Source organism: Mercenaria mercenaria, chromosome 11, assembly GCF_021730395.1.
Source record: "Mercenaria mercenaria strain notata chromosome 11, MADL_Memer_1, whole genome shotgun sequence".
In the NCBI taxonomy this organism is placed as follows: Eukaryota; Metazoa; Mollusca; class Bivalvia; order Venerida; family Veneridae; genus Mercenaria; species Mercenaria mercenaria.
The window spans coordinates 78567400-78595200 of NC_069371.1; the positions used below are offsets into that span (position 1 = coordinate 78567400).

The window sequence follows — 27801 nt, forward strand, 5'->3', positions numbered from 1 at the left end:
AGTCGAATAGTTTGAATCTGCTTAAAAAATGATGTTCGTGAAACTCCTTACTCCAAAGTTTTAACTTTGTCCTGGGAAGTCTTTGTGATACAGACCCCGTGCATAACTCGTATTTGTTGGCTTACTCTTCTAGATTTTAGGAGGTTTTATGGATATGAAGATGAGACGCGAAATCAAGCCTAATCGGAAATTTAAACATTAATCAGTATTTTGCCAAAACACAAAAAGTTTTATTGTTACAGAGACTGCGTTTTCGATTGGCAATGTAGTGTACAAATTTGTCATTTGTCTTGCAACATAATGATTGTCTGGGATTTTCATAGAGTTTAATTTGCCTCTGTTGAGAAAAGTTGCAATTTATGTGACAAAATAATATTTATCATTTCCTAAAGACGGCATGCAGACTATGGAATATAAACCTAGCAATAGCAATTATTTGCAACTACATTTAGAATTGATCTTTTTCAATAATATACGTTCTTAAACGTTAGATATGTCTGCAATAGACCTGATCAGTCAACAACATAATTATACCGATATAGCAAGTAACGAAATTATGCTTGAAAGAGTCGAAACTTCATATTCGAATACGTTTCTATAACCATTTCAACACAGTAAGTAATTAGTTTAGTTTATACATGATCATGAGAAGGAAGCTCTACAACTTATATTAATCACTCTCGACACCTCATTCCTGATGGAATTCATCACCACGAGGGTATGAGAGAAGAGGCCAGTTTCCCTTTTAATGCTGAGCGCCAAGCAAGGGAGCTACTGGTACTGTAGGGTAATGGCCTCTAAAAGTCACATGGCACCAGTGCTATCAGACTTGTAAATCCTGTGGTAGAACTTCCACACACATATATAAGATTGAAGACACAATAGTTCGTTTCTGATGTTTATTTAATTTCAGTTAGTTAAAGAAAGACTTTTAATACAAGTAGTTTTATTGTCTCAGTGTCCATCTTTCAAATAATATTTAGCTACTGTAAAATGTTAAGAACTAATTATGTTTGAGTTGTCTTTCATGAAATCTACATATCTGGAAGGTAACCTAACGAGGCATAATGGTATTTTGACTTACGTTGGCAGAACCACGGTTGGTGGCTCTGCCGCCTTGCCTCCCGAATATCTAGTACATAGATTTTTTATATGCACCGGCCAGACTGTTGATTACCAAATTAAGATGTAGTTTTCCTGGTGTTATGTCTTAACCTGCCCAGAGCTACGCTAACTTGTCAGTTTTATATTTCAATAATTTTAAAAGGTCAAGAGTTTCCGGTGAAAGCCTTTAACTAATTTTGAATGAATATATATTATCCAAGACAATGAATAATTTAGTCTTTTAAAACAATAGCCTAACACCCTTTTTTGAAATTACATTACAAATTCCTTCATTTCTTCACGAAAAAAACAATGAAAAAAAGGTATTTTACTATCCTCGGAAACTTTTGAATGTTATGAATTGTAATGCAAAAATAGGTGTTTGAACACATATGCTTGTTTCTTATAGGTAATATTTGACGTTTTTGCTAACAAATATACAAAAACAAAAATTGATGGACACAGAGCTAACAAAAATTCAAAACGCGACGGGTAAATATTTGAAATGGTAATACAATTGTACATAAAACTCCACGCGACTATTTATTCTGTGTTTCGTCGTTGCCCAGTGGTATTACGTGCAGACATCGTCATGTTGTAGGCTGTGTCATCAAGCGGCATGTACTGTGTAACCTCATCGGTGAATTATTATATACTGAAATTGACTAAAAGTATGATCAGCAAATGTCATGTTGTTATTGAATTTCGACAGCTCATTCCCAATGGCATTTATATGTTCGGCTGTGATCTTGAAAGAGTTTCTCCGTCTAAACTAAAATTGTCAGGTCATGCTTAAATGTCCATCAAGACGCATGTTATAAATGTATAAAGATTTTATTATCTGTCACCATGGTTGTTGTAAACATTCATTGTTCTATCTATGGATATATTTCCATGGAGTTTTTAATTCGAAGGCTAGTCCATGTGAAAACGACTATTTGAATTCTCCGTGTCATGAGCTCAACAAAATTCCCAATCAGAATATGAATTATTTTCCTCTTTGTTTCACAGAATTTCCAGTATGACTTTGCATTTTATTTCAATGATTTTTCCATGATGACTTCTAATTTTTCACAAATTTGCACAGCATTTTATGCACACATAGCAAGTGTCTTCGCCCATTTTCCTTTCCCCTTACGTGTTTTTTTGAAATTTTGAACAAAATAGTTGCACCCAATTTATTACTTCCTTAATATAAATATTATATAATTTATATTTAGATCTATACGGTTTCAATACAAGAGGACATGAAATACCAACTTTCTGACAGCTGGCGAAAGGCCTTAATAAAAAAAATTGCCCTTAAGAAAAATATTGATATTAATCATCTTCTATTTTCATTTACATTTATTTTACCATGCGTTTTAAATTCTATTTTGATGAACTGTATCATTTAAGCAAGTTTTGGTCATATCTTCTTTTTTTTACGAATAATTTTTAACTTTTCATATGTATAACTTATGCACATCAAAGATATATTCTCTACATATCTATTAAGTTTTAATAATGTTCCACACTACTCGTCAACTTGTACACGTGCAGCAAGCTCGGTTAACATGAAAAGTTATCAATTCTGTCAGCTTGATAAATATATCAACATATTAATTCAAAACAAAACGTTGACAAAATGCATATATATTGTTCACTGCTCATAAAAAATATATGTTCGTTACGTAGACATACTTATCTACTATTCCGTAGGTATATTCTATAGGTTTCCCATGCTTCTGTTAGCATGACCTTTTATACCAAAAATAACACTAATCTAGTGTTCTTTGTGAGTCACTGCTCACAGGTCATCATCAAACACATTTCCTGTGTCTACCGTGGTCTTAGTTTCTGCCACGTTACATTTACTATAATCACAATATTACATTCAAAGTCAGAAATATATACAACATCTATTTACAAAATCCGAACCCTTATTCTTTTGAAACAGTAAACCCCATACAAACATTTTATCTAAATAATGCTCCAAAAAATATGATGACAGAATACTTTTAAAACAAGTATAGTCTAAATTATGAATTTCAAATTGAATACAGGTATGTTAAAATATAGTTTGACATGCGAACTGCCAGAAGCAAATTTGACCAGTTACCTACATGTTAACTCATATTTGACAGGTGTAATCTGAATTTTATAACATAAATGACATTTCCCACACGTTACTTTGACAACTGAACATGCTTTTAATTTTGTCATAACATACAACTTGTAATTTTAATAAAAATCCTCAAACAGATAAACTGCCAGCAGCATAATTTGTTTTCGTGTACTTTACATTTTTACATTTGTAATTTCATTTTATTCTCTTTTTTTGTATTTTTCTACTTTATTTGTAAACAGTTTAGTTTACTCTTCTGTTCATCTTATATCTTTCTTGATAGGCATCGCTTGATAATGCCTACCTTTTAGAAAAAAAAAATCATAAATTATGTTTGTCAAAAATCAAACAACCTAAAAACCCTATGGCGATATATTTATGAAGTAATATTTCAATTGTTTTATAACCATGATATATTGACAGCTAGCTTTCGTCTGCCCGATTTAGCTAATTTACCGAGTTTTCAAATTTTATATATTTCAGTGTTTTGCTTTATTTTGCTTTATTGAATTTTTGCCTACCCTACAAGATTTGTAAATATTTTTATACATAATTTGCAACTCTGATTTGATACATAATTTTATTAAGGCAAACTTTACAGTAACAGTTTTAATTTTTGAATTGCATTTCGTGCTAGATTGAATTCAACTATTTTTTCTCCCAAAATATGCCCAAAACTTTTAAAAGGAAAAATAGACATTTCTACTTGCGTTTTTGAAGTTCTAGTGGCTCGTGACGTCTTCTCAGATCGGCGTGATGTATAGTGGCAGAGTACTTCGTGTAATACGTGGCCGCAACAATCTCGCAGAGAACATCCTGGTCCTCGGATACCGAAAACCGCCTTGTAGGGTAATGGCCTCTAAAAGTCACATGGCACCAGTGCTATCAGACTTGTAAATCCTGTGGTAGAACTTCCACACACATATATAAGATTGAAGACACAATAGTTCGTTTCTGATGTTTATTTAATTTCAGTTAGTTAAAGAAAGACTTTTAATACAAGTAGTTTTATTGTCTCAGTGTCCATCTTTCAAATAATATTTAGCTACTGTAAAATGTTAAGAACTAATTATGTTTGAGTTGTCTTTCATGAAATCTACATATCTGGAAGGTAACCTAACGAGGCATAATGGTATTTTGACTTACGTTGGCAGAACCACGGTTGGTGGCTCTGCCGCCTTGCCTCCCGAATATCTAGTACATAGATCTTTTATATGCACCGGCCAGACTGTTGATTACCAAATTAAGATGTAGTTTTCCTGGTGTTATGTCTTAACCTGCCCAGAGCTACGCTAACTTGTCAGTTTTATATTTCAATAATTTTAAAAGGTCAAGAGTTTCCGGTGAAAGCCTTTAACTAATTTTGAATGAATATATATTATCCAAGACAATGAATAATTTAGTCTTTTAAAACAATAGCCTAACACCCTTTTTTGAAATTACATTACAGTACCATTTTTCACGTCCTAGGGGATCGAACCCACGACCTCCCACACTCGAAGCGGACGCTGTACCACTAGGTTGACAGTAAGTAATTAATGCAACATCAGCTAGCTATGACTTTTTTACGTGTAGACTTTGTTTACTGTTCTATTATTAATTACGGCAACATTCCTCTGTTCATGTTAGGCTTTGTTAATGCAAATGATATTCATTATCTATTGACATGTATTTTTACTATTTAAAGGCGAAAAAGAATAAGATCGTCCTCAGTGACTAATACACATTCAAATGAGACTAGTAATACAAAGTTGAGGTCAGGAACCAGATACTAGTTTGAGGTATATAATAAAAGTATGGAACACGACTGATGTTATGGGGCTCTTGAGTGTGTCTCTATTCGCGAAGAGCTGAGCAAAGTTAACTGTACAGGCCTAATCTAATGTCTTTTTCTATCACTATTCTTGAGGTTTTCATGCGTCTCTAATGGCATTTATTTGTGAATTTATGTCATTCGAAGTCACAAATATTCAATAAGACAGTATCTGGGTAATCAGAACAATCATATTGTCATCGCTACTACCAGCTAGACTCGATTTATCGCAAGAGTTATGTTACCACCATATCAAGATAATCATTATGATTTTGAATATAAGCCAATTAATGATTTGAATTCAACACATACGAATAGCCAACGATATCAAAATGCTTAAAATCAAAATATGTACGACAGCATATTCGGTTTTCGGACAAACAACACGGAACATCATTCGCTGTTTCCAGACTTGCCTTTGGGTAGAGCAAATAAATCATTAATAAGCAACGTGCACGAACTTAAGCAATTTTAAAGATTCAGATAGCACATCCGACCATTCAGTGAAACATTGAATTTGTATTCTAAGTAAATGGTTTTGAGTTGCTATCCATATTTTGGTTATGTATATTAAATAAAATCTAGAAAGTAGATCCCTCGGAAGCACCGAGAACAAGGCAAATAGTGAAAATTGCAGACTCGGTTTGATTGAGTCTTTTCATGGGTAAGCTAAACTGTAATTAAATATCTTGTATGTGTCTTGGGCAGGTTCTATGTTCATTTTGTCGTCTCATTTTTGTTTTGGCGTGTAATCTTTGATGATATCTGGTCTAACCTCTCCCAGTTGCCCTATTATAACCTGTCCTGACTCTGTCACATCTATTTTAGACCCTTTTAGTGTATGAAATAATTCATTTTCCAAACTATACTCAAAAACAAATCGAACAATTTGTTGTTTAAATGTGATAAATTGTTAATTCAGTGCATGTTTAAAGAATATCTTCAAATAATATAGGACACATTGAAACTGTTTTTATTCATTTCATATGATTGACTTCTTCAATAATCTTGTTTCTAAGCAACCATATTAGAGAATCTAGAGAATTAATGGCAGCTATATGAAACAATCACTAAATACCTTCAACAGTTATATTTTCATTTGAAGAATTCAAAGTACCTTTTTCTAACCATGTGATTATGCATATTCTCTATTGAAGCAATTGCTTTTCTACCTTTAACGTAAAATAATAGCAAACACTAAGTATCTTTAAAGATAGCAAGCAAGCGTATTTTCATTACGTGTCAATAGAACTTAACACTAACTGAAGTACCTCATTGTCAGATAAATGACATTTAGTATCAGGTTCATGTCCTTGAAGAATAAAAAATATGTGAAGGAAAATATTATCGTTTGATTTATATAAAGTTGATTAAGATTATATTACCCATGATTCGACATAAAATAAGCAAGTCAAACCGTTTAACATTTCGATATTTACAATCTATCTTATTTCAATATACTGTTACAATAATGCATTTCCGATATATATATATATATAGAGAGAGAGAGAGAGAGAGTATGAGAAAAAATATATGTTCAAACAGTGTCAAAAGTTTAATTATAAACCCGAGCGCTTTCGGCTTTTTAAAAAAGCCTTTTTCAAGGGTAGCATAAATCAAAACAACACAGCAACGGCGTAAATACCGCCTGTATAGGTCGATATATAATTTCTGATATTAGCATATTTAAAAAAAAAGGTGGTCTATACAAAATAGTGTAAAGATAAGACCCTATTAAAACTGACACCTGTTCCTTCCATCACGTCTTTACTGTCAGTAGGGATAATAGTCCTAACAGTTAGGAATACGTGTGGTTTGACATGTAATGTAAATTTCTGTATTTATTGAATCAAGTCACTATATTTTCAATGGACGAATTAGTTAACGTTTTGCAGACTTTAATTCAAAAAAAAACATCGCTGACCTTAAAAACCGAACTATACACTAAATGTATTCTAAAATGTAAATGATCTACATTATTTTCAATCAGCCACTATGTTGTTTCAGTTAACATATATTCTCAATTTACTGACCTTTGAAATCTGAGTGTGCCATTGACCATACTACCGGTCCAAGTGGGACCTTGACCTTTTAGCTAGTGATTCGAGTGTTGCGCATGACACATTGTCTCATTATGGCAAACATTTGTGCCAAGCAATATGAAAATCACTTAATGTATGACAAAGTATCAGACTGGACACGAATTAGAAACGGACGAGGGAACGAGCGGACAGACACACGGGCGCTGCCGCTGCCATGTTGGGGGATAAAATAAATTTATTAAAGAATCAAACGGATTATTTGATAAATCACCCGAATTAGAATACCGGTATCTAATGAAATTTTGACTGTAGCATTGATATTGATGATGGACTAATAGCCAGAAAATGTTTGAATAACGCATTACAATAAAAACAAAATCGAGGTTTTTTGTCTACACATTTAGGAGTTAGAGCGAAAAGCGAAACTGTTCTTAGTGCTTCTTTATTTATATGCACTTGGAACACTTCCGCTCTCATTCATCGGCAAAAACATACTGCTTTCAGCGTCAAACATTTTTACTTTTCAGCTTGGTCTTTGATGTTAATTGGGATTACCCACTTTTGAATGTGCAATAGCTTTTGTAAGCATGCTTATAGTTAATGCACATTACAATAATGCAGGAAAAATATAATATACGAATTTAGAACAATATTTATTTATGTTTTAAGTTTGCATATACGAGCATGAAACACTAATATACAACTTGGCATGGTTGATTCATCCCTTATCTAAACCATTCCTTATCAATCTGGTTTCCTAATGTTTTAATGATACTATTTCAAGATCAAAATGAAACGTAAATTTTATTAATTACACTCGTGGCTAGAGATTATCTATATGTTTATACAGCATAGTGATTGTGCACGCGCTGTTCTCATATATGAATAAACAAAAAACAAAAAAAAGCCATGTTCCCGAAGAGCTTAATATCATTTATCGGAAGTTTGCAATCGATCCATATCTGATATGCCAAAGTACAGACGAATTGAAAAACTGGCTCTTTATTACATTCCACAACTACAGGGAGTTTGCTCCATAACACATTAGGCAAAAATTATATCTTAATAATAGCACTAACGATATGTGATTTGTAAATAACTAGGAAGGAAATAGAATCAGGATAATCCCTTTCAGATGATTTCCTTTTCTATAGTCTACTTTGACAAGTATAACCTAATTTATCACCCGGATCTTGTGATAATGTTACTTCAAGTTACAGGAAAGAACTAATTACCATATGTGACAGAGGCGTTCTTAAAAGCCTTTAGAAAGTATTCCGGACAATATTGTCTCAGAGATTTATGTCGGGAACACCTTTCTCTGTTATATTCATTAAAAATGCTTTAGCTGCAATAATCAGGATTTTTCCTGTGTAAATAACACAAAGACATGTGGGACATTAGGCTAAATGATATAAATTAGCGTTTATCTGTCACTCAGGAAATAAAAAATAAACATCCGAATTAATTATATTACCGGATATTTTTAAAGAAATAATGTCTAAGAGCAAAGTGAAGTTGTCTCTAGAATGAAGGCAGTCACGTGCACGTTACCAAAATATAATGCTTGTTGTCCGTTTCATCTTTAGTCATGTGTATCAATAATGCGTAGCAACTATTTACAATTTATTCAGACTTACAGCTGACAATAATATTTGTGTAAATAAATAATAATTCATGCTCCAATCTTCCAGACTCACGTGCTTACGTGTTTATATGCCGCAATGTTCTGGTGTGTATGTTGTAGCACTTGTCATCATAGGTGACGTGTACTATTTTTAGATACTGCATAGAAATACTTTGAATGAAGTATTTACTTCTGATTTCTTTTATATTAGACCTTGGATGTTATTGAAAAAAAAACATTTCACAGCAGTAAGTACTTACTACTTTAATTAAAATTTACTGAATATCGGAACATTCCGTTATGCAACGCTTTCCATTCGTGGGGAGATTTTTAAAATAGCATATGGACAGCCGATTGACGTTTCGAGCTAAAATGTAGAGCTGTAAAATGCAAAGAATTTGCATGGTTAGAATCGAAATAATAAATCTGTTCCAGTAGTTTTATCAGTTAATCAGTTAATAAAATATGGGCAGTCGTTCGGATGTGAATATTAAATCACTCGTGCTACGCACTCGTGATTTAGTTATTACGTATTCGAACTCCTGTCCATATTTTATTAACTGATAAAATATAGGGACATATTTATTATTTCTTAATTAGTAAACGTTTTACAGACTTTAATTCTGTCTTGTTATTCTCTTTTGTTTATTTATCAGGTTATATAAACTATTTTACAATCATTTTCAATTCAACCTCGGCGTACTTATTTGATTTATCAGGAGCATAAACTGAGTCGTTGGTCAACCGAAAATCATAGTTTGACTTTGACGTTTGAGTTATCAATATATACCGTTCCATTATTAAAAGTATAAAAAAAACATCGCTGACCTTAGAAACCGAACTATACACTTAATGTATTCAAAATGTAAATGATCTACATTATTTTCAATCAACCACTATGTTGTTTCAGTTAACATATATTCCCAATTTACTGACCTTTGAAATCTGAGTGTGCCATTGACCTTAATAATATCGGTCCAAGTGGGATCTTGACCTTTGAGCTAGGGGTTCGGATCTTGCGCATGACACATTGCCTCATTATGGCAAACATTGTGCCAAGCAATATGAAAATCACTTAATGCATGACAAAGTTACAGACCAGACATGAATTCGAAACGGGCGAGGGAACAAACGGACGGACAGACAGACGGGCGCTGCAGTTACCATGTTGGGGGATAAAATAAATGTATAAAAGAATTTAATTTGGAAAATGTGATGTATCACCCGAATAAGAATATCTAATGAAATTTTGACTGTAATATTGATATTGATGATGGACAAATAGCTAGAAAATGTTTGAATAGCACGTTACAATAAAAACATAATCGAGGGGTTTTTTGTCAACAATTTAGAAGTCTGAGCAAAAAAACTGTTTTTAGTGCTTCTTTATTTATATGCACTTAGAACACTTCCGCTCTCATTCCTCGGCAAAAAAAAATCATACTGCTTTTAGCGTCAAACAGTTTTAATTTTTAGCTTGTTCTTCGATGTAAATTTGGATTACCCACTTTTGCATGTGCAATAGCTTTTGTAAGCATGCTTGTGTTTAATGCACATTACAATAATGCAGGAAAAGTATAATATACGATTTTAAAACAATATATAGTTATGTTTTAAGTTTGCATATACGAACATGAAACAATAATATACAACTTGGCATGGTTGATTCATGCCTTATCTAAAACATTCCTTATCAATGTTTAAATGATATATTTCAAGATCAAAATGAAACGTAAATTTTTATTAATTACACTCGTGGCCAGAGATTATCTATATGTTTATACAGCATAGTTATTGTGCACGCGCTGTTCTCATATATGGGTAAACAAATAAACAAAAAAGCCATGTTCCCGAAGAGCTTAATATCATTTATCGGAAGTTTGCAATCGATCCATATCTGATATGCCAAAGTACAGACGAATTAAAAAACTGGCTCTTTTGTTACATTCCACAACTACAGGAAGTTTGCTTCATAACCCATTAAGGCAAAAAATCTACCTTAATAATGGCACTAACGAAGTGAGCTTTGCAATTAACTAGGAAGGAAATAGAATCAGGATAATCCCTTTCAGATGATTTCCTTTTCTATAGTATACTTTGACAAATATAACCTAATTTATCATCCGGATCTTGTGATAATGTTACTTCAAGTTACATGAATGAACTAATTACCATATGTGACAAAGGCGTTTTGTAAGCCTTGAGAAAGTATTCCGGACAATATTTCTCAGAGACAAATGTCGGGAACACATTTCTCTGTTTTCTTCATTAAAAAAACTTTAGTTGGAATAATCAGGAGTTTTCTAATGTCAGTTTCAGCATACTATCAAATTGCAAAACATTACAATCCATTAGTGAGCAAAATCCAACTGCCTTTAATCTAGTACATTCGTTCAACATATAAACTGGCAAAATGAAGTTCTGTTTTGCCAGGCAATAATTATTATTACTTTTTAAATAACTTTACTTTTTGAATGTTACATGAAAGAAATAAAAATGGTAACACTGATTGGCTCCACAGAATATTTCAAATCAAAGGCTAGACAGTAAGGAACAATTTGTCTAACGAGAATCTTAAGTAGTTTTTTCTCGTTTGATAAATATAATTTAATATTGTCAAGTCAAATGTTAACTGAAATAGTAACAATAGCGTACAGTTACAACTTACGTTTGCACATTTCAGTACCTTTCATGAACAGATTCAATCAAACTAAATTTGTTAATGTGTGGCTTAGCTGAGTTCTTTATTTCCAAAGAATCTTTTCATAAATTTTATTAACGGATATTTGATATCGAAAGTCTGTATATATGACAAATACTAAGCCAAATAAATGCTTCACGCGCAGTAGTCATGCTTCACAGTAGCGCAGGAAAAAAAGCCAATGTATTTATCGTGCAAATACGATAAAAACTTCTTGCCAGAACAAATTATTTCAAATATTTGTAATAATCATATCGATAGCAGTAGTTTTGCGTTTAAGAATGAGCATCAGAAACATACGAAACTGCCTCACATGTTCATGTTTAGTATAGCCACGGATTAAAGAACATCTTGTAATGGGAATTCGTTCAGAAAAAGAAATAAGACATTTCTCCGTAAGCAGCTGGAACAATACTATATGTGTGAAACGAGATATCACTAAGATAATAATTAACAACAGAAGCTTCCATGAAAACTTATCGCTTGCGAATATTGATACCCTTGTACGAGAATATAATCATTTTATTAAACTGTTTATTAAATTTAGCAATTGTCATGGCAAACTAAGGACACAGAATATATCACTCAACTAGGATTTTTAAGCAGACACAGAATATAGGCAAACTATGTGAATGGACCGAAAGGACGGCATGGAAATGAATCTACATTAAAATAACTACTAAACTGGCAGATGTAAACATGTTATCTTTAATTGTTATTGTTTGATTTTTCAAAATTATGATTATGAATATTGAAATAAGTTAGAAAAGGCAAAATTATCAAAATTTGCTTTTTGCTTTTTTTTTTTTTTTTGAAAAGATTCAGTGATGATGCATGGATCCAGCTCCATCAAATTTAAACAGCTGACTAATCAAAGCTCCCGGTGATTTAGTCGATCTTATAGCCATAACTAAAGGAATTCCGAAAAGCATAATTACCAACCAATATCTTTTGTTATGCCTTTTCAGTTCTGGTATCATTTCATGACCTTAGGATCAAGGAAATATTCAGGTGTTTCTAAAGTGTCCTGTATAAGTCAGAGCTAGGCAGCGTGTGACTTTTTATCATGAGACTTGCTGTACATAATGTGACATTAATCAACTGCATTACTTTCTTATGCCATGTTATATTCATGGACTCATATTGTGCAAGTCAAATTACCTTCCGTTTGTTCAGGAAATGTTTCACTGATTTATAAATTATTTTTTCTTCTGTATGAACTGTATGTTTGAAACTGAGATAATAGAATACCACTTTAAACAAGGACAATGTTATGAGTAAACATTATGGTATCAGTATTTGAAATGTAAAACACGTAACCAAATGATATAATAGCAGGCTCGGTATAAATGAGCATTAATGTAAAGTAATAATTATAGGTTATTAGCTTTATATCGGGAAATATGCATGAATTCTTCTGCGGAAATATTGCGCGACTTTAGGTGCGCAATATTCTTCCGCTGAAGAACGAGTGCATATTTCGCGATGCAAAGATAATAACCTTTTTATTACATACGCATCTACACATATAAATATAACAGAAATATCATAAATTTGTTCAAAAGCCTGAATAGGATTGACAATACTGTACTAAATAGAAAAAATAGTGCAACAACAAACACTGAACTACGTCATGCACCCGATATGAAATTCAGGCGTCAGTGTATGGAAAAATATTGACGTTTCCGGTACCAGTGTAACTTATAGGGAAATAGAAACGAGTATGTAATAACGAGCAACTATGCAGGCCAACTGGCCTCGGCCTGAACCGAACTCTGTTAAACCAAAACATTGAATAGACTCCATGATCTAGACGTAATTTTTATGTATTAGAATCCTATTTCAGTGTTTAGACTTGTGAGTGTTAGCTCTGCATAACGCACTGCATACTTCAAACGGTTAATGTTGTGCAGAACATTAAATCATTTGTGCAAAAACGTTTGTTCTTCAAGAATATAATATTTGTATTCTGCATACTTCTACAGACAATATTTAGATTATAACACGTTTCAAATATTTGTACAATGTTCAGCCGTCATAAAGCATTTAATCAGTTAGTGTTGAAAAGTACAAACTATAAGGTAAGATTTGTTCTATCGCATGAGAGCTCATTTTGTTGAAACATAATTTTTTTTATATTCTTTTATAGAATATATTCGACTAACGTCACTTGTACCTAAATTGACGTCAATGTTGTTGACAAACGAAACGAAACGGTTATAGGTACTCGATAAATCCAAGTTGGTAACAAATTGATTTTAAAGACATTTACTGGGGATATTTTTGTGCTTATTTCCTTCTCAGTTAGTGCTGTTCGGCAAATATCATGTTTAATGTGTATTTATCTATTCTTGTGTCTGTTCATGTTTAATTTCATTTATTTACGATCATAATGTCATTCGTAAAATTGTTGCAAAAATATCAAAAGTATGCACCTAAATTTCTCCCAAAAACACACAGCTCAGAAAATTAATTATTTCATCATTTGCCGTATTTGAAGAAGAATAAAATAATTTTGATTCGAGAGGGATTTTGACACAGTAATACAAACTGTTATACATCACTGCTTAACGTTACAGTTTCCTTCAGAGATAGGAATAACCGCAGTACACTTACAACAAAGGCGTAACATACAGTCAGACCTAATAAGGTATCACAGTTCAAGCTATAGTTAAAATACCTATTTTGTGCATAAAATAAATGTGTAAGAAAAAAGAAAACGAGGACAAAGTAAACAAATGAAAGAAAGCAGTTGCTCTCTGCCTTGGAGTTATCAGTGGCGAAACCTCTCCTAGGAAGTTTTTCACGAGTTAAGTGAGCAAAATTCCTAATTCATAACTTTAAATTGTACAATTCTACGTAAATACAGTTATCCCAGCCAAAGTGGAATCTACCGCTGAAATTGCTGGAACTAAATGACAAGCAAAGGCTTTTAGAGACAGATGGTTAGTTCTAATAGAAAAAAAATATAGCTCTGACCAAAAGTCCATACGTCATTTCTTTCATACGAACACACCAACTTTATTGTCATTATCTGTGTCTCTTTCGTCACAGCTGTAGTGCACACATTAACGTTATTGAATGATAATTAAAGGAGATATTGTCACGTGATACTTCTTCACTAGTTGGTAATTATATCATAGTACTAACTTAAACAATAGCATCGCTTTGGAGCAAATAATATTCTTACAGATAAGGCAATATGTAATACATATTTTTGGTATTCAAAGGTATTCATATCTTAGCGAATGATTATTCTCGTTCATAAAAATAAGACAAATAGTCCGACGAGGGAGAAAAAAAGTCATATTTTTATACACTAAATATTCTTGCAGATACGTTAATTGATTCAAAAACAGAAATTTGTAGTTATCAAAATATATTAATTTTTATTCCCATCGGGTAATGTTGAATGGTGATAATTACTTAGATACAAAAATATATGTACAAACTGATTGGTTTTGATTCCATACCTCATGTTTTTATTTCGATGTAAATGAAATGTGAAACCAAAATTTGTAGTCCTGTTTGGCGCCATATAACCTATACTGTGTTGGTGCGCCGTAAAACCCAAATCAATCAATCAATCAAAACAAACTGAATGGTATTTAATATTAGAAAACGTAGAGAGAAATAACCACCTTTTTACTCAGCCCTTGCAGTTTACGTGTTTGGAGACAATGTGTAGCGCAAATCGGTACTACCGACAAAACACGATGTATGTAATACAAAGTTTACGAGTTAGGCAAAGGAACAAAAAATAATACAAATAAGGAAACCCTAAATGAGTATCCATAAATACTAATAATTGAGTACAAGGAAGCATTGAATAAAGGAAACATCGACTCTCTTCAACACCGCCAGCAAAGTTGACAGAAAGTGTAAAATGAAGTGCTATATGAGTTCATAGAATACAACAATGTAAATACACAATAAAATAAGAGAAGTTAAAGGTTATTTTCGGGATAAGACTTTAGATCAGGCAGTAATAACTGTAATAAGGAAATAAAGGCAAACCAAATGTCAACAATCATCCGAGTCCAGATAAGCCTTATGTTACCCAAAATATGTACCTTTTACTTTCTAATAGATAAACAATACAAAGTTTTTGAAAATCACTTTCGTGGTGGTAAAATTAAAAGCTAGGGTTGAATTGAATATTCAGACAGCCATTTACGGATAATGACAAGAAGTAGGTATCTGAAAACTGAAAAGGTCACATAAAGCTTCAAAACATATCAGAAAACTCCATTTGAATTTTAGATGTCGGACACTGAGTAAAAGACTTGGATAATTCCAAGTATATTTTTATTTGTCAGCTGTAAGTCTGAATAAATTGTAAATAATTGCTACGAATTCTAAAGATGAAACAGACAACAAGCATTATGTTTTGATAACGCGACTGCCTTCACTCTGGAGATAACTTCACTTTGCTGGTAGACATTATTTCGTTAAAATATCTGGTAATATAATTAATTCAGATGTTTTTTTTATTTCCTGAGAGACAGATGAACGCCTTTATCTACCCTTATACAAGATATAGCACAAAGTCGGCCTGCCTAATAAACTTTTCTTTATTCAGTCAGTGTCAAAATATCACTTTTGCGGGAAATTTTTAAATCACATATTTTATCAAAATTTTAAATTAAAACCGATAACATTGTATTGGAAATGTTTGAATTTAGAAAATGAGTGGTCAAATTATAAGTTTTTATCCGGAAACAAAAAAGTTATTGCTATTTTTCACTTTTACGGCACTTCAGCCGGAAATTTTGAAAACATATTTTTCCGAATTTTTCATTGAAACCGTTATCACTGTATTGGAAATATTCTAGCTAAGACAATAAGTGGTAATATCAAAAGTTTTTATCCAGAAACAAAAAAGTTTTTCTCTTTTATCCGCAAATTTTAAATATTGCACATACAAACGTTATATATGACGTCAAGTCTGCACGCTGTTGCTCTTTCCAACGACTTTTGCCCCAATACTCTGAGCACGTAGGATAAATAGAATATTAGATTACTGTCTGAAAAATTTAAATTTATTAGGCTCGTCTACGAAAATATATAAGACTCGGCAGCAGCCTCGCCTAATATATTTTCTTCAACTCGCCTAATAAATTTAAATTTATCTGACAGTAACCTAATATTCTCTTTATATATATATATATATCATTTAACCTTATGTCCCACGTGTCTTAGTGTTTAACGCGATTTACATCATTACCGAAGATGTAATGCCAGTGAAATAACCCCTGGTAAAGTAATCATATCTTAAGTGAACAAGCATCCTTCAAGACCAGAAAAATGATAAAAAAAATTTCAACTGCAAATATTTTTCGTAAATTCTTTTCACTGTCGTCGAGTTAATATACATTTGAATATTCTTAAGCATTATGAGAACAGAAAGACACGTTAAGAGATATATCTCATGTATCCAAATAGATAGTAAGAGATATGATGATTTTACAGCAGTTCTATTGTAAATCTATTTTCCTATTAAACATTTAGATACTTCAGGGAAATTTTATGGATTTCTTATGCACTTCTATCTTCAGTCATTAAAATCATTCTGACAATGCGTTTCTCTTCATAGTGAAATAGAACAATTATCTTGCTGTTACTGCTACCAAACGAATTTGTTTTATTACAAGAATTATCCAATTATTGTCATCCTTTTGTAGATATTAGACAAGAATATTATTTGATTTATTGCTTTCACTATTAAACGAGTTCAGTAATAAATTTTTTGCTACAAGCTGATCAATATTTATGATCTTATTATTAAAAACCATGAATGAGTTACGTGATATACCCATGATATATTTGTGAGCGGAAAAGAATTGGGAATATCTCCAACGATATGAAAAATATATCCTTCAAATCTGTCACAGGGCAGGCATAACAACATAACATTGCTTACAACGCGATTCATGCTTGTCCAAAGTTGAAAAAATAACTCCCAAATACAAACCAAAACTACATGATAATGCCTCGACATTGAAATTGTAATAAAAAACAGTGCTTTGTTATTTGTATTTCGGATGTACGTAGAACAAAACTTTAATAGAAAAAATGTCACAAAATGTTTTACCTGTGTCAAAGGAAGGGTCTGTGTTCATTTTCTCCTGACATTCCCGTCTTAAAGCGGCAAATAGCTGGAGTAATCTTTGTGGATATCTGGACTGAACTCTCCTAGGTGTCTCTGTTACAACCTGTCTTGCTTCTGTCAAAGTTATTCCAGATCCTTCATGAATATAAAATGCCTCATTTTCTTTCAAAGCAGTTCTATTAGACATGCCGGTGTTTTCTTGGTTAAAACGTGTTAAATTATTAATCCAGTCCATTTCAAGCATATTTTTATTACATTAAGATAGGTTGTGATTGTTTCCATTTATTCTTTAATGGAGCAATGAAAAAAGAAAATATGTGGCGTAGAACTATTTCAAATTCATTTATGGTCTTGTTTCCCAGGCAATCGAGAAACTAATATAAAGCAGAAATTTAAGGTAATAATGGCAATTACGAAATGACAAGCCTAATTCTTGGAAATAGACACCAGTTATCTTTCAATAGTTACAACTGCTGATATAACAGGGATGAAGCAAATACGTTCACGAATAAACACATATCGTTTACTGTTTTGCACACTCGTGATCTACATACGGATACACCGTTATCATTCCGATTGTTGAATTAAGAACTGTGTATTCTATTCACTCTTTATTTCATCTTTTGGGTTCTTTGAACACATAACCGTTTACTCTCTCCATCATTTTTATTCCATCTTCTGTTTGTTTAATCTAAGAACTGTTGTTTCTCTTCACTATTCTTTATTTCATTGTTTTTGTACCTATCTTAATGTACATAGTTTCACTATTTCATTTCATCTTTTGTTTGTTAAAAAAAACTATTTATTTTCTTCTCTTTCTTTATTTCACTTTTTCACAACACTTTGATAATATTCAGTATTTACTTTAACTATAATGTTTACATTCACTTTATATTCTGTATGGAAAGAAAAAAAGCGTTTAGAACGATTTCAAGGACGGTTCTTTACGCAATATTGCACGCGCATTCGGACGTCATTTACAAAAAAAGCAGGAACAAATGGCCTCGTTCGGAAAATTCTGTTAAAATTGGACACCAAAATTTCAAAAAGAATAGTTAATCATAGCTAAAACTAATTTTTCTCACGGTAAAGATCAAAATTGAATTGACACGACTGTATGGTTTTTCATTTGATTCAACGTCATTTTAAATAAAAATCAGAAATTGTATTTTTATCGGAAGGTGAAATACAATTGAAAGTGGGTAGGTTTATTCTTTTTTTTTTTTTTTTTTTTTTTTTTTTTTTTTTGGCTGTTTCTCTTTAGATATCGTCACATTTATTTTGATTTTCTGGTTCTAATGGAAAGCAGATCACTTATTGTTTGCAAGCTACTGTAAAAATATACATATAAGAATTGAATGCTATTTTTTTGTGCGTTTATACGGGTATAAACCACATCGGGACTTTTTGCCAATTACCCATTTAACAACTTTACGACAAATATAGCATCAACGTTGGCTCAGTCGATCTCATTTAAAACAAGAATTCGTTTCTATCGGATAAATGATATATTCACCGAATTAGTTTCCTTATTGATAAAATCAGGAAATATTTCAACGCTTAAGACGGTAAATTTTTATTTCAAGATAATATTATCTTACAGTTATAAACAGTTTATCTCGTAATGAAAATATTATCTATTTTTCAACATAAAAATGAACATCTCGAGATTATAAACTTCCGCCCTATGTTTAAATTATAAGTAAGTCACAGGCTGTCTTATATCAATTTGCTGCTTGCGATACGGACACAGTTTTACGAAGATACTTTGCCTTTTTGTGGTAGAAAATAGTTATATTAAAGAACAAATAGTGTAAGTACGGACTGAAACTTGCTATTAAGGTAAAAGCGTTTAATTACCCTTGTGTTTAATTTTTATACACCTCTTTCATCAGAAATGTAACAAATATCCAGTTGAATGTTAAACATTACTGTCGTCAAGATTATTTTTTCCTGTAGATATTTTCCAGTTTTCACTTAAAACTACATATTTAAGAATTAGTGAAAGGTATGTTCCTTAAGTCAACTGACAACACAACACAAAGTAATCACATGTTGGTCTAAGACACGTTCTTATTTGTAGCAATATATACAGTTAGCACATGTGAACTAGTTTCAACCGATAACGTCTACGCTAATAGAAGTGATAAAGTCGTAAGCGTAAGGAATAAACAGACTTTAACAAATTATGAGAAGAAGATAAAACTTTCTATCTTTAAACCATGCCTATTATAGGTTTATGCTTTAATTTGAAAGAACTTAAATTGTATCTTCTTATTACCTGTTTACAACATCAAGTTTTTTTATTGCTTGTAAATGATGGAATAGGGGAAAAAATGGACAGAAGATCCTTTGGAAGCATGGAATGTATCCAATAAAATCTGCGAAAAGATCCTTTTGGAGAAAAGAAAAAAACAAGTAACATAATAGCGGAATATATTTGACTGAGACTGTTCATAAGAGGAGATGAAATGTGTAACGTTAACACCCCTATTTAACCCTAACTACTTTAGTATTTGAACACAATTATTGACGTTGTTTTATTAAACTTCGACTTATTTAATCGAAGTAATGAGATAAAGAAACTATGACGTTAAGGAATTAGACACATAATAGTGTGTCCTTCTGAAGAGTATTCATTGCCTACCATAAACCTACTTTGACTTAAATTTTTCAGGTGGGCAAAGGTTGAAGCCTCACTGGGACCAACATTTTTTCCTTATATTCCCTATTTTCTAATAAATTTTCTCTGTTTTCAACACGTATTATTGATTTATTGTACAAAAGTGGAAAAGTTTCATTTGATAAGCGATTTCTTACTGTTCAAAGTGAAACAGAAGGGGGCAGAATTAGACATCTTTAAAAATGCTGAGTTACATGCGGTAAAAATTCTCTATTTCGCTTTTACTTTATAGATTACATATTGTGGAAGAAATATAGGTAGGTTTTACTTCTGCCGCAAGGTTATTTTTGAATGAAGTGAGCAAAATTTAAAACAGTCCACAGGGCTCGACCTTAAGTTTTTAATGTTGGAGTTAGAATTCTGTCTCATTAGATCCTTTTACCCTAGAAAAAAAATGATATTGACAGTTTTATTTAAGAACTACAATATCTCATTTAGTGAATTGACGCTGAATAAAATCATTGTTTGGAGTTCAGATGCGAAGGAATTATGTCACGAGGGCGAAGCCCGAGTGATATAATAATATGCATCTGAACGACAATGATTTTTATTTAAGAACAAATAACTAAATGTGATATATTATTTCGATTCTAACACGTTACCGAGATTTTTAAAGTACATCTTTAACGACATTCATTAAATATTTGTCTGTTTTCCATTGGTTTCTTTCCCAGCGCTATGACGTTTGACGCTATGACGTAATAATTGTGACTCACAAAAATGAATTGTTGTATAATAACACACAGTTTTCAGCCTTCTTTGTTTAATAGGAAAATGAATCGGGTCGTGTTAGAATTTGTGTTTTATAATTGTTTACCAATTGTTTGACGTTTTTTATCAAAATTAACGGTATAATGAATTTTCTGCAAACGTTTTGGACAGTGACCATTACTTCGAAATTTGTCTCTACTTGAGCTTGAGGAAATATTATAAATTAAATGAAACGACAGAATGAACGATGAAATGAACGACAGAATAGGATCGGCAAATTAAACATGAACCGCTGGTGCGATTCATGGATTTACCGATCCTGTTCTGTCGTTCATTTCGCATGAAAAACGAAAAAATATCATTTCTAAAATGTATTAAAAAAATGGCACGGTGATAGTTGTTTAAAAATTAGAACACAGTGTGAAACAAGGTCAACCTTAAGAATATACCAAGCGAATGCCATTTTTTAAACATTACTATTAGGGGTCAAATACCTTAATCTACTTCAACACTTGTTCAAGTAATCATAAGATTACTACAAAAATGACTCAATATATCTATAGAAAATGCGTCATTCATTTTATTTCTTGAACAAATTCCAGATGGCAGTCAAAATAAAAGCTTCAGTGAATGTATTCCATCAAATTATTGTTCATTTTATGTGTGTATCTATGGGAATGACTGAACAAATATGAAATAATATAATAAACCTAACAAAACACGCAACATATAGTTGGTCATGCATACGGATTTCATACCTTAAAGTATTGGTATTATTCATTAATTTGATCCCTGGATGAACATCACGAAAACGCTTGACAAGTTTATTGTTTTTCAAGTTTCTTGGTCACACATAACATACAGTTATGCAGCCTCCTTATTTGCTTGTATTTCATTTATAGCTTTGGTAAGCATTTGTATTATATGCCCATTAACATAAAGGAGGTAAAACTAATACATCTGAAAGAAATCTTACTTTCTGCGTTACAATCTTTATATACCGCCGTGAAACACTCAAACATAACTATTTCATGCAATGTTAAATCGCAATACTATTAAGTACAAAATGTTACATAAAAAACTTTAGTATGCTAAATTTGTTAAACTTTTATCGAATATGTCATTTCCAACGGCTCTCAATACTTCTGTACTTCAAAATATATCTTATTGTATGTTACATTTTTTTATCATAAGTACTCAGAAGGCTTTTTCTATGACTGGAAGCAATGATAAGAAGTCTAGACTTTCGAGAAAACATGACGAAAATGAAAAAATTAAATCATAATATTTTCATATAAAATAACTAAGTGGTCAATAACTAAGCCTGAAGATGTACAATATCTTTAGATACCTTCGTGCAGTTATGCAAAGATATTGCAAACACGTCGCATACTTAACAAGTTTGATAACAAGCTGGTCACTAAGAAACGGGACTTTGTTGACAAAGCCAGGTGTTACAATATTATTGTGATCGGATACAGTAAGGAATTCCGAAAAGGGAATTTATAACCATGTAATTATACAAACGTGTACTTTTAAAACTTCTGTCGGAATACAGGAAACAGTTTTTTTAAATAATCAACCAAAAATGATAAAAGATTGATATTAAATATTCTTAAGAAAAAAAAACACTTAGTAAACTGGACTTTATGAGTAATTTCAAGTTAAACCACTTAGTAAACTGGACTTTATGAGTAATTTCAAGTTCTATGTTTAGTATTTTTCCTTGTATATGCTTACAAAACTGAGTATATGGCATGATGATTTATGTTTTCTTTTTTGTCTTTTTGTCGGGTTGCCTACACAATTATATCCTTTCGTATGCCAGTATTCTTTGGTGTCCTGTTGTACTTTTGGCTTTTGTTTTCTCCATTCCATATTTGAGATACTGATTGATTTGTCTGTCACAAACGTGTATTTAATTAGACATTTTTGTCTGAGTTTCTATTTCTTGACATACCAAAACTATTGAAATATAAGATGTACAAAATATTATATTTATATTCGGATTGTCTATGTTTTAAATAAAATATTAAAATGCAGTTGTTGTTGTTTTTTTTAGAAAATGGCGTCGTGCTGATTTCATGAACATAATTAACAATATTCAATATCACTTTGCATAAGTATTCATGGTTATTAAGCGGATGCATAATGTCACATGGTAGCGTAAATAAATCCGAATTTGTCATTATGTATTGGTCCTATTTGAATCTGCAAGCATGTAATGAACAGTAAAGTGTTGATCTTCACAAACTAACATGAAATAAAAAAAATATTCAATAATAAAAATGTCAAAGATCTAAATTGTATTTTGTTATTCACTTGTTTTGATACAATGTTTATTTATCAACTGTAAATGCTGAAACAAGAAATAACACATTTATTTTGTCATATTCATTTTCAAATAATATTTGTTTTTCCCTTTTATTGATATTTTTCAATTAAACTTCGCTATATCTATTTAAATTAACAAAACAATAAATCATTTCATTTATGCAGCAATTAAATCAAAATATCCAAATTTTGTGGTGAAATTTTCTGTGACAAAAGAAATAAGCAATTGAACACAATAGATTTTGCTGATAATGAAATTCACATTGCAACATAACTTACATATAGCATCTAAAGTTTGGTAAAACATATGTATTTTTATAAACGTATTCGAAGAAGATCGCCCAAAAATGGCATGAAATAGGAAGACAGACAACAATATGCTACAGATGTTGGAGTCCTCATTTCCTACTTAATTACAATATTGTATACCGACATGTTTTATCTTTTAATATAGTCAATTTCTGTGTTACTTGCAAATGGATTAATCTACCAAAGTATTCTAAATTCCTTTGTGTCTAATTATTGATGTGTTGTTCGTCTGGCCCTCCGTTGTAAGATTTCGTTAATGTTTCTGTTGGACAGCTCTACCAATTAGTTCTAATTGTTATCGTCGTATTTTTTTTGTTTTGTTTTCGTTCAATTTCGTTCCTAATAGTTGTTTAGAATATTCATATATTTTTACGACAAAGTAGAAAATACCACAGAACTTGACGTTCTTCGATTATTTTTTCATTTAGTAGTTTGTCAAAGTGCTTCTAAGTATCAGATAAAACAGAGAATTTCAAAAACTTTTTAATTTAGGAGAAAAAAGCAAGATAGCAAACAATATATAATTTTGCACCTCTAAGATAACATGATATAGATGAAGTGAAAAAAAGGTAGAAAAAGTTTGTAAAGTTTTACCCCCTACTTCTCCGTAACGATTTGATAAAAGATATTGTGTCTGAAATCATTCGTCTTCCACCTCTGATAATTCATGTGGGGAAGTTGGCAGTTACTTGCGGAGAACAGGTTTGTACTGGTAGAGAATCCAGGAATACTGATTAGGTTAACTGCCCGCCGTAACATGACTGAAATACTGTTGAAAAACGGCGTTAAACCCAAAACAAACAAACAAAAAAAAGAAATAGTGTCTCCATAACGTTGCGACTCGGTAATGCTACCAACAAAGTGACCTTTGCAAATTGATTGTAAGGAAATAGCATAAGGATAATATGTTTCAGCTAATTTCCCCTTTTTACGGTCTGCTCTGACAATTATAACCTAATTCTACATTAGTATCTCGTGATAACATTACTTTTGCCTTTGGGAGACTTGTATGCCGGAAAAACTTGTCCCAGAAATCGAGACAAAAAATTCACATCAAGACAAATATTCGTAGAAATTTGAATACAATTTACTGATCATACGAGTACTTTTAAAAACAATAATTTGAATAATCTACCATTCTTGTGTGTCCGCTCCGAACAGCAAAAGCCATAACCATTTAATTGTCAGTAATTTACAAAATGTACATTATGTGTTATTTCAATATTATACTGGAAACCACATGAAATGCAATCGAGTAGGCAATTATTATTCAAAGAATGATCAGTCATTTTAAATGTGAATTGGCGAAAATCAAAGGGTAACCTTGGTAGAGCAGCTCACTTTTCCCAACTTCCAAACGACCTTTTTTTTAACTTTAAAAGAAGGTCCCATGTCCATGAGGATCAAAGTATCTTGTACAAATATTTGACTTAAGATCCTTTTTCTCATTTTTGGCGTCACAACATTTCTTATCTTTCTTGTGAAAGTATGCGTTTAAACTGTATAGTTCCCTCCCGTCAAATTTAACAATAACATTCAGTGACAAACAGCAATTTCTGTTAGAAATTCTAGCAAAGATGAATGTCATGGCTGTGATTTTGATACAGAAAAGTTTATTTGTATGGGTAAACGTGACTTGAAACGGTGCCCCACTGTGTTCCTTTGTTTGTTCGATTTGTCCTCTTGTGTAGGCTTTGTGTGTGTGCGCGTGTATGTGTGTGTGTTCCTTTGTTTGTTCGTTTTGTCCTCGTGTGTTGGCTTTGTGTGTGTCCGCGTGTATGTGTATGTGTGTGTGTGTTTTTTGTGTGCACGTCTGCGTACTGTAGGTTTCGTTTCGCTGCGATTTTGGTACGTGGCATTCCCTGTTTGATATTTGTCTTTGTTTTTTGAAGAATTCAACTATGTATTTAATAGGGCTTTCTTAAAATTTAAAAGTTAACATGTTTGTCATGCGCATCGTCTTAGAGAACAAATACACAGTAAATGCATAGTAAAAGACAGAGAATTGTTAATAGTAGCAAATACTGTGTAAATGTTTTCGATGAGCTGTTTCTTAACATAAGGTTAACAAAATCCTGTTCCATTGTGATTGATGAAAGCTATATTCGTAATTTGTCTTGCAACATAATGATTGTCTGGGTTTTCTTAGGATTTAATTTGCCTCTGCGGGGAAAGTTACAATTTATGTGACAAAATCGTACCTATCATTTCCTAAAGAAGGCATGCAGACTATGGAACATAAACTTAACGGTAGCAATTATTTGCAAAAACATTTAGAGTTGGTCTTTTTCTATAAACTTTCTCAAATGTTTGAGAGTTTCAAAGGGAAACAGAATAAAATATAAGCAGAACAAAATATGCCTCACATACACCCATAAGATAATAAATGGGATACGATCACATGCATGCGAAGTAAGATATCTACAGTCTGATGTAAACTTTCACATCAATCAAGATAATGAATTAGAAAATGCTAATCTGTTGTGCTATTTCGTAAACATTCTTCCGTGTTCCCTTAGCAAGGGATTAATAATTGTTTTTGATTTAACGCCAACTGGTTTGTAATTATAGATACATTGGATTGTAACTATGGATAAAAAGCCAGATATTTACACTATATTTCGTATAATAAATACGTTGATGCACGTAGAGTATTATTTAACACATCGTTTTGCCTCAATATGATAGTTTGTAATAAATACTATAACGTAAAACCGCATCTTTGGACTCAAAAGTAGTGCTGATTGTGCAGATATAGCCGAATTTTACACTTGACAACATGTGTAACAAGCCTTTTCGGTAGACAACAAGTGCACGAAATAGTTCAATATTTACACATCTTTTAACCATACACTCATTTTTTAATTATGAAATATTTCCCATGATAAATTTTAAAAAATGTATTTGTTTTGCAATGAATGTTGTTGTTCTTATGAAATGTCGAAGTTGTTTATGTTAAGCATCAAACAGACAAAATATAACTAATTGGGGACTTTTTATCACCGTCAGATATATATGTATTTACTTTCATACGTCAGTTGCGATAGGATCGCAAACTATATTTCATTCATTGAACATACCTATTCGTTTACAGCATTTTCCTACTTACAGTTTATAAAATTTGCTATTTTTTATTTCTGGTAGAAATAAAATACAAACCTTTTAAATGTATATAAAACATCATTGTGCGATATCAAATTTGGTTCAATATTAATATATCAACTTGTATTTCCCATTTCCTACCTGTTTAAAACGAGTAAGAATTTGGAAATATCTCAAAGTGTTACGATAGAAAGTTGAAAGTTGAAATTGCCATTGATGAAAATTCATTCATATTGCCAATATATGACATATTTTGATACGTGTAAAATACATAAAATATAGGCCAAATCAAAAGTTACTGGCATGACCCATAAGTTTCAAATTTGCAAAATATGGCTGTTTATGCCCAAGACCTTCCATAAAATGTTCATGTTGAATAATTGCAATATTTTAACGTTTTCAATGTAGGCACTGTGAGAACTGATAGTCGGTGTCTCAGTTTCAATGCAGCCAAAGGCAGGTCTCATCCGCAATTATATAGGCCTGTATTGGTCAAGTATTATTGTAACAACTATAATTGTGACATCAAACTCGATCTAGGGAATGGATATGACGTATTTTTAATTAAAGTTTACTAGCATGTGAGCATGGTTCCTACTGTTTCAAAATAGCGGAAAAGGTTAGAAAACGGGGTTGTAGAGTTACAGCATTTTCAGTTTGTATGAATCTATTGTTCTTTATTGTTATCAAAAGATACATGGAACACACGAGTGAGGGAGGACGTTTTCTGAATGGTAATGTAACAAGTTTAATTTTTTTAACTATTTTAAAACAGAATGTGCATGAGAAATTTCTATGGGCACCGACATACTTGTATAACTACGTTTTCACCTTCGGCAAAAGAGAGTAGTATACTCTACTGTAGTAGAAACGAAAGTACGTCCGACCACGCGCATGTGCAGAAACACTTTCTGTTTCTTACTGTATAGTACAATAGCAGGTGATAAAACTAGGCAATACTCAATGAGAGTATTGACTATTGAAAAAACATGATATTTTGGGTACCGATCTCAGTATTTTGTATGTTTACCTTTGTTTTTGTACGTGAATGCAAGAAGGCTGTGTTTTGATAATTTCAAATTTCTATCGTAAACTCTTTTGGAGATATTCAAAACTCTTTTAGCGGTCTAGTTAGCTGTGGAACTATGTACATTTG

The 27801-nt window shown here is 31.9% G+C and overlaps 1 protein-coding gene across 2 annotated transcripts in view; it reads right to left on the minus strand.

The window, feature by feature from the left end:
- LOC123531953 (calcitonin receptor-like) overlaps positions 1 to 27801 on the minus strand; it is a 118834-nt gene that overhangs the window by 70173 nt on the left and 20860 nt on the right. Inside the window, exons 1-2 of one of the 2 annotated variants that reach the window (XM_045313270.2) lie at positions 19367 to 19585; positions 17489 to 18402 (exon numbers count right to left, since the gene is read on the minus strand). The exons of the other annotated variant lie outside the window; for it this stretch is intronic. Of the exons in view, the coding sequence (XP_045169205.2) occupies positions 17489 to 17750 (262 nt within the window). The 5' untranslated portion in view covers positions 17751 to 18402; positions 19367 to 19585. Of the gene's footprint in view, positions 1 to 17488; positions 18403 to 19366; positions 19586 to 27801 lie in introns of those variants that run through there. 2 annotated transcript variants of the gene reach the window in all.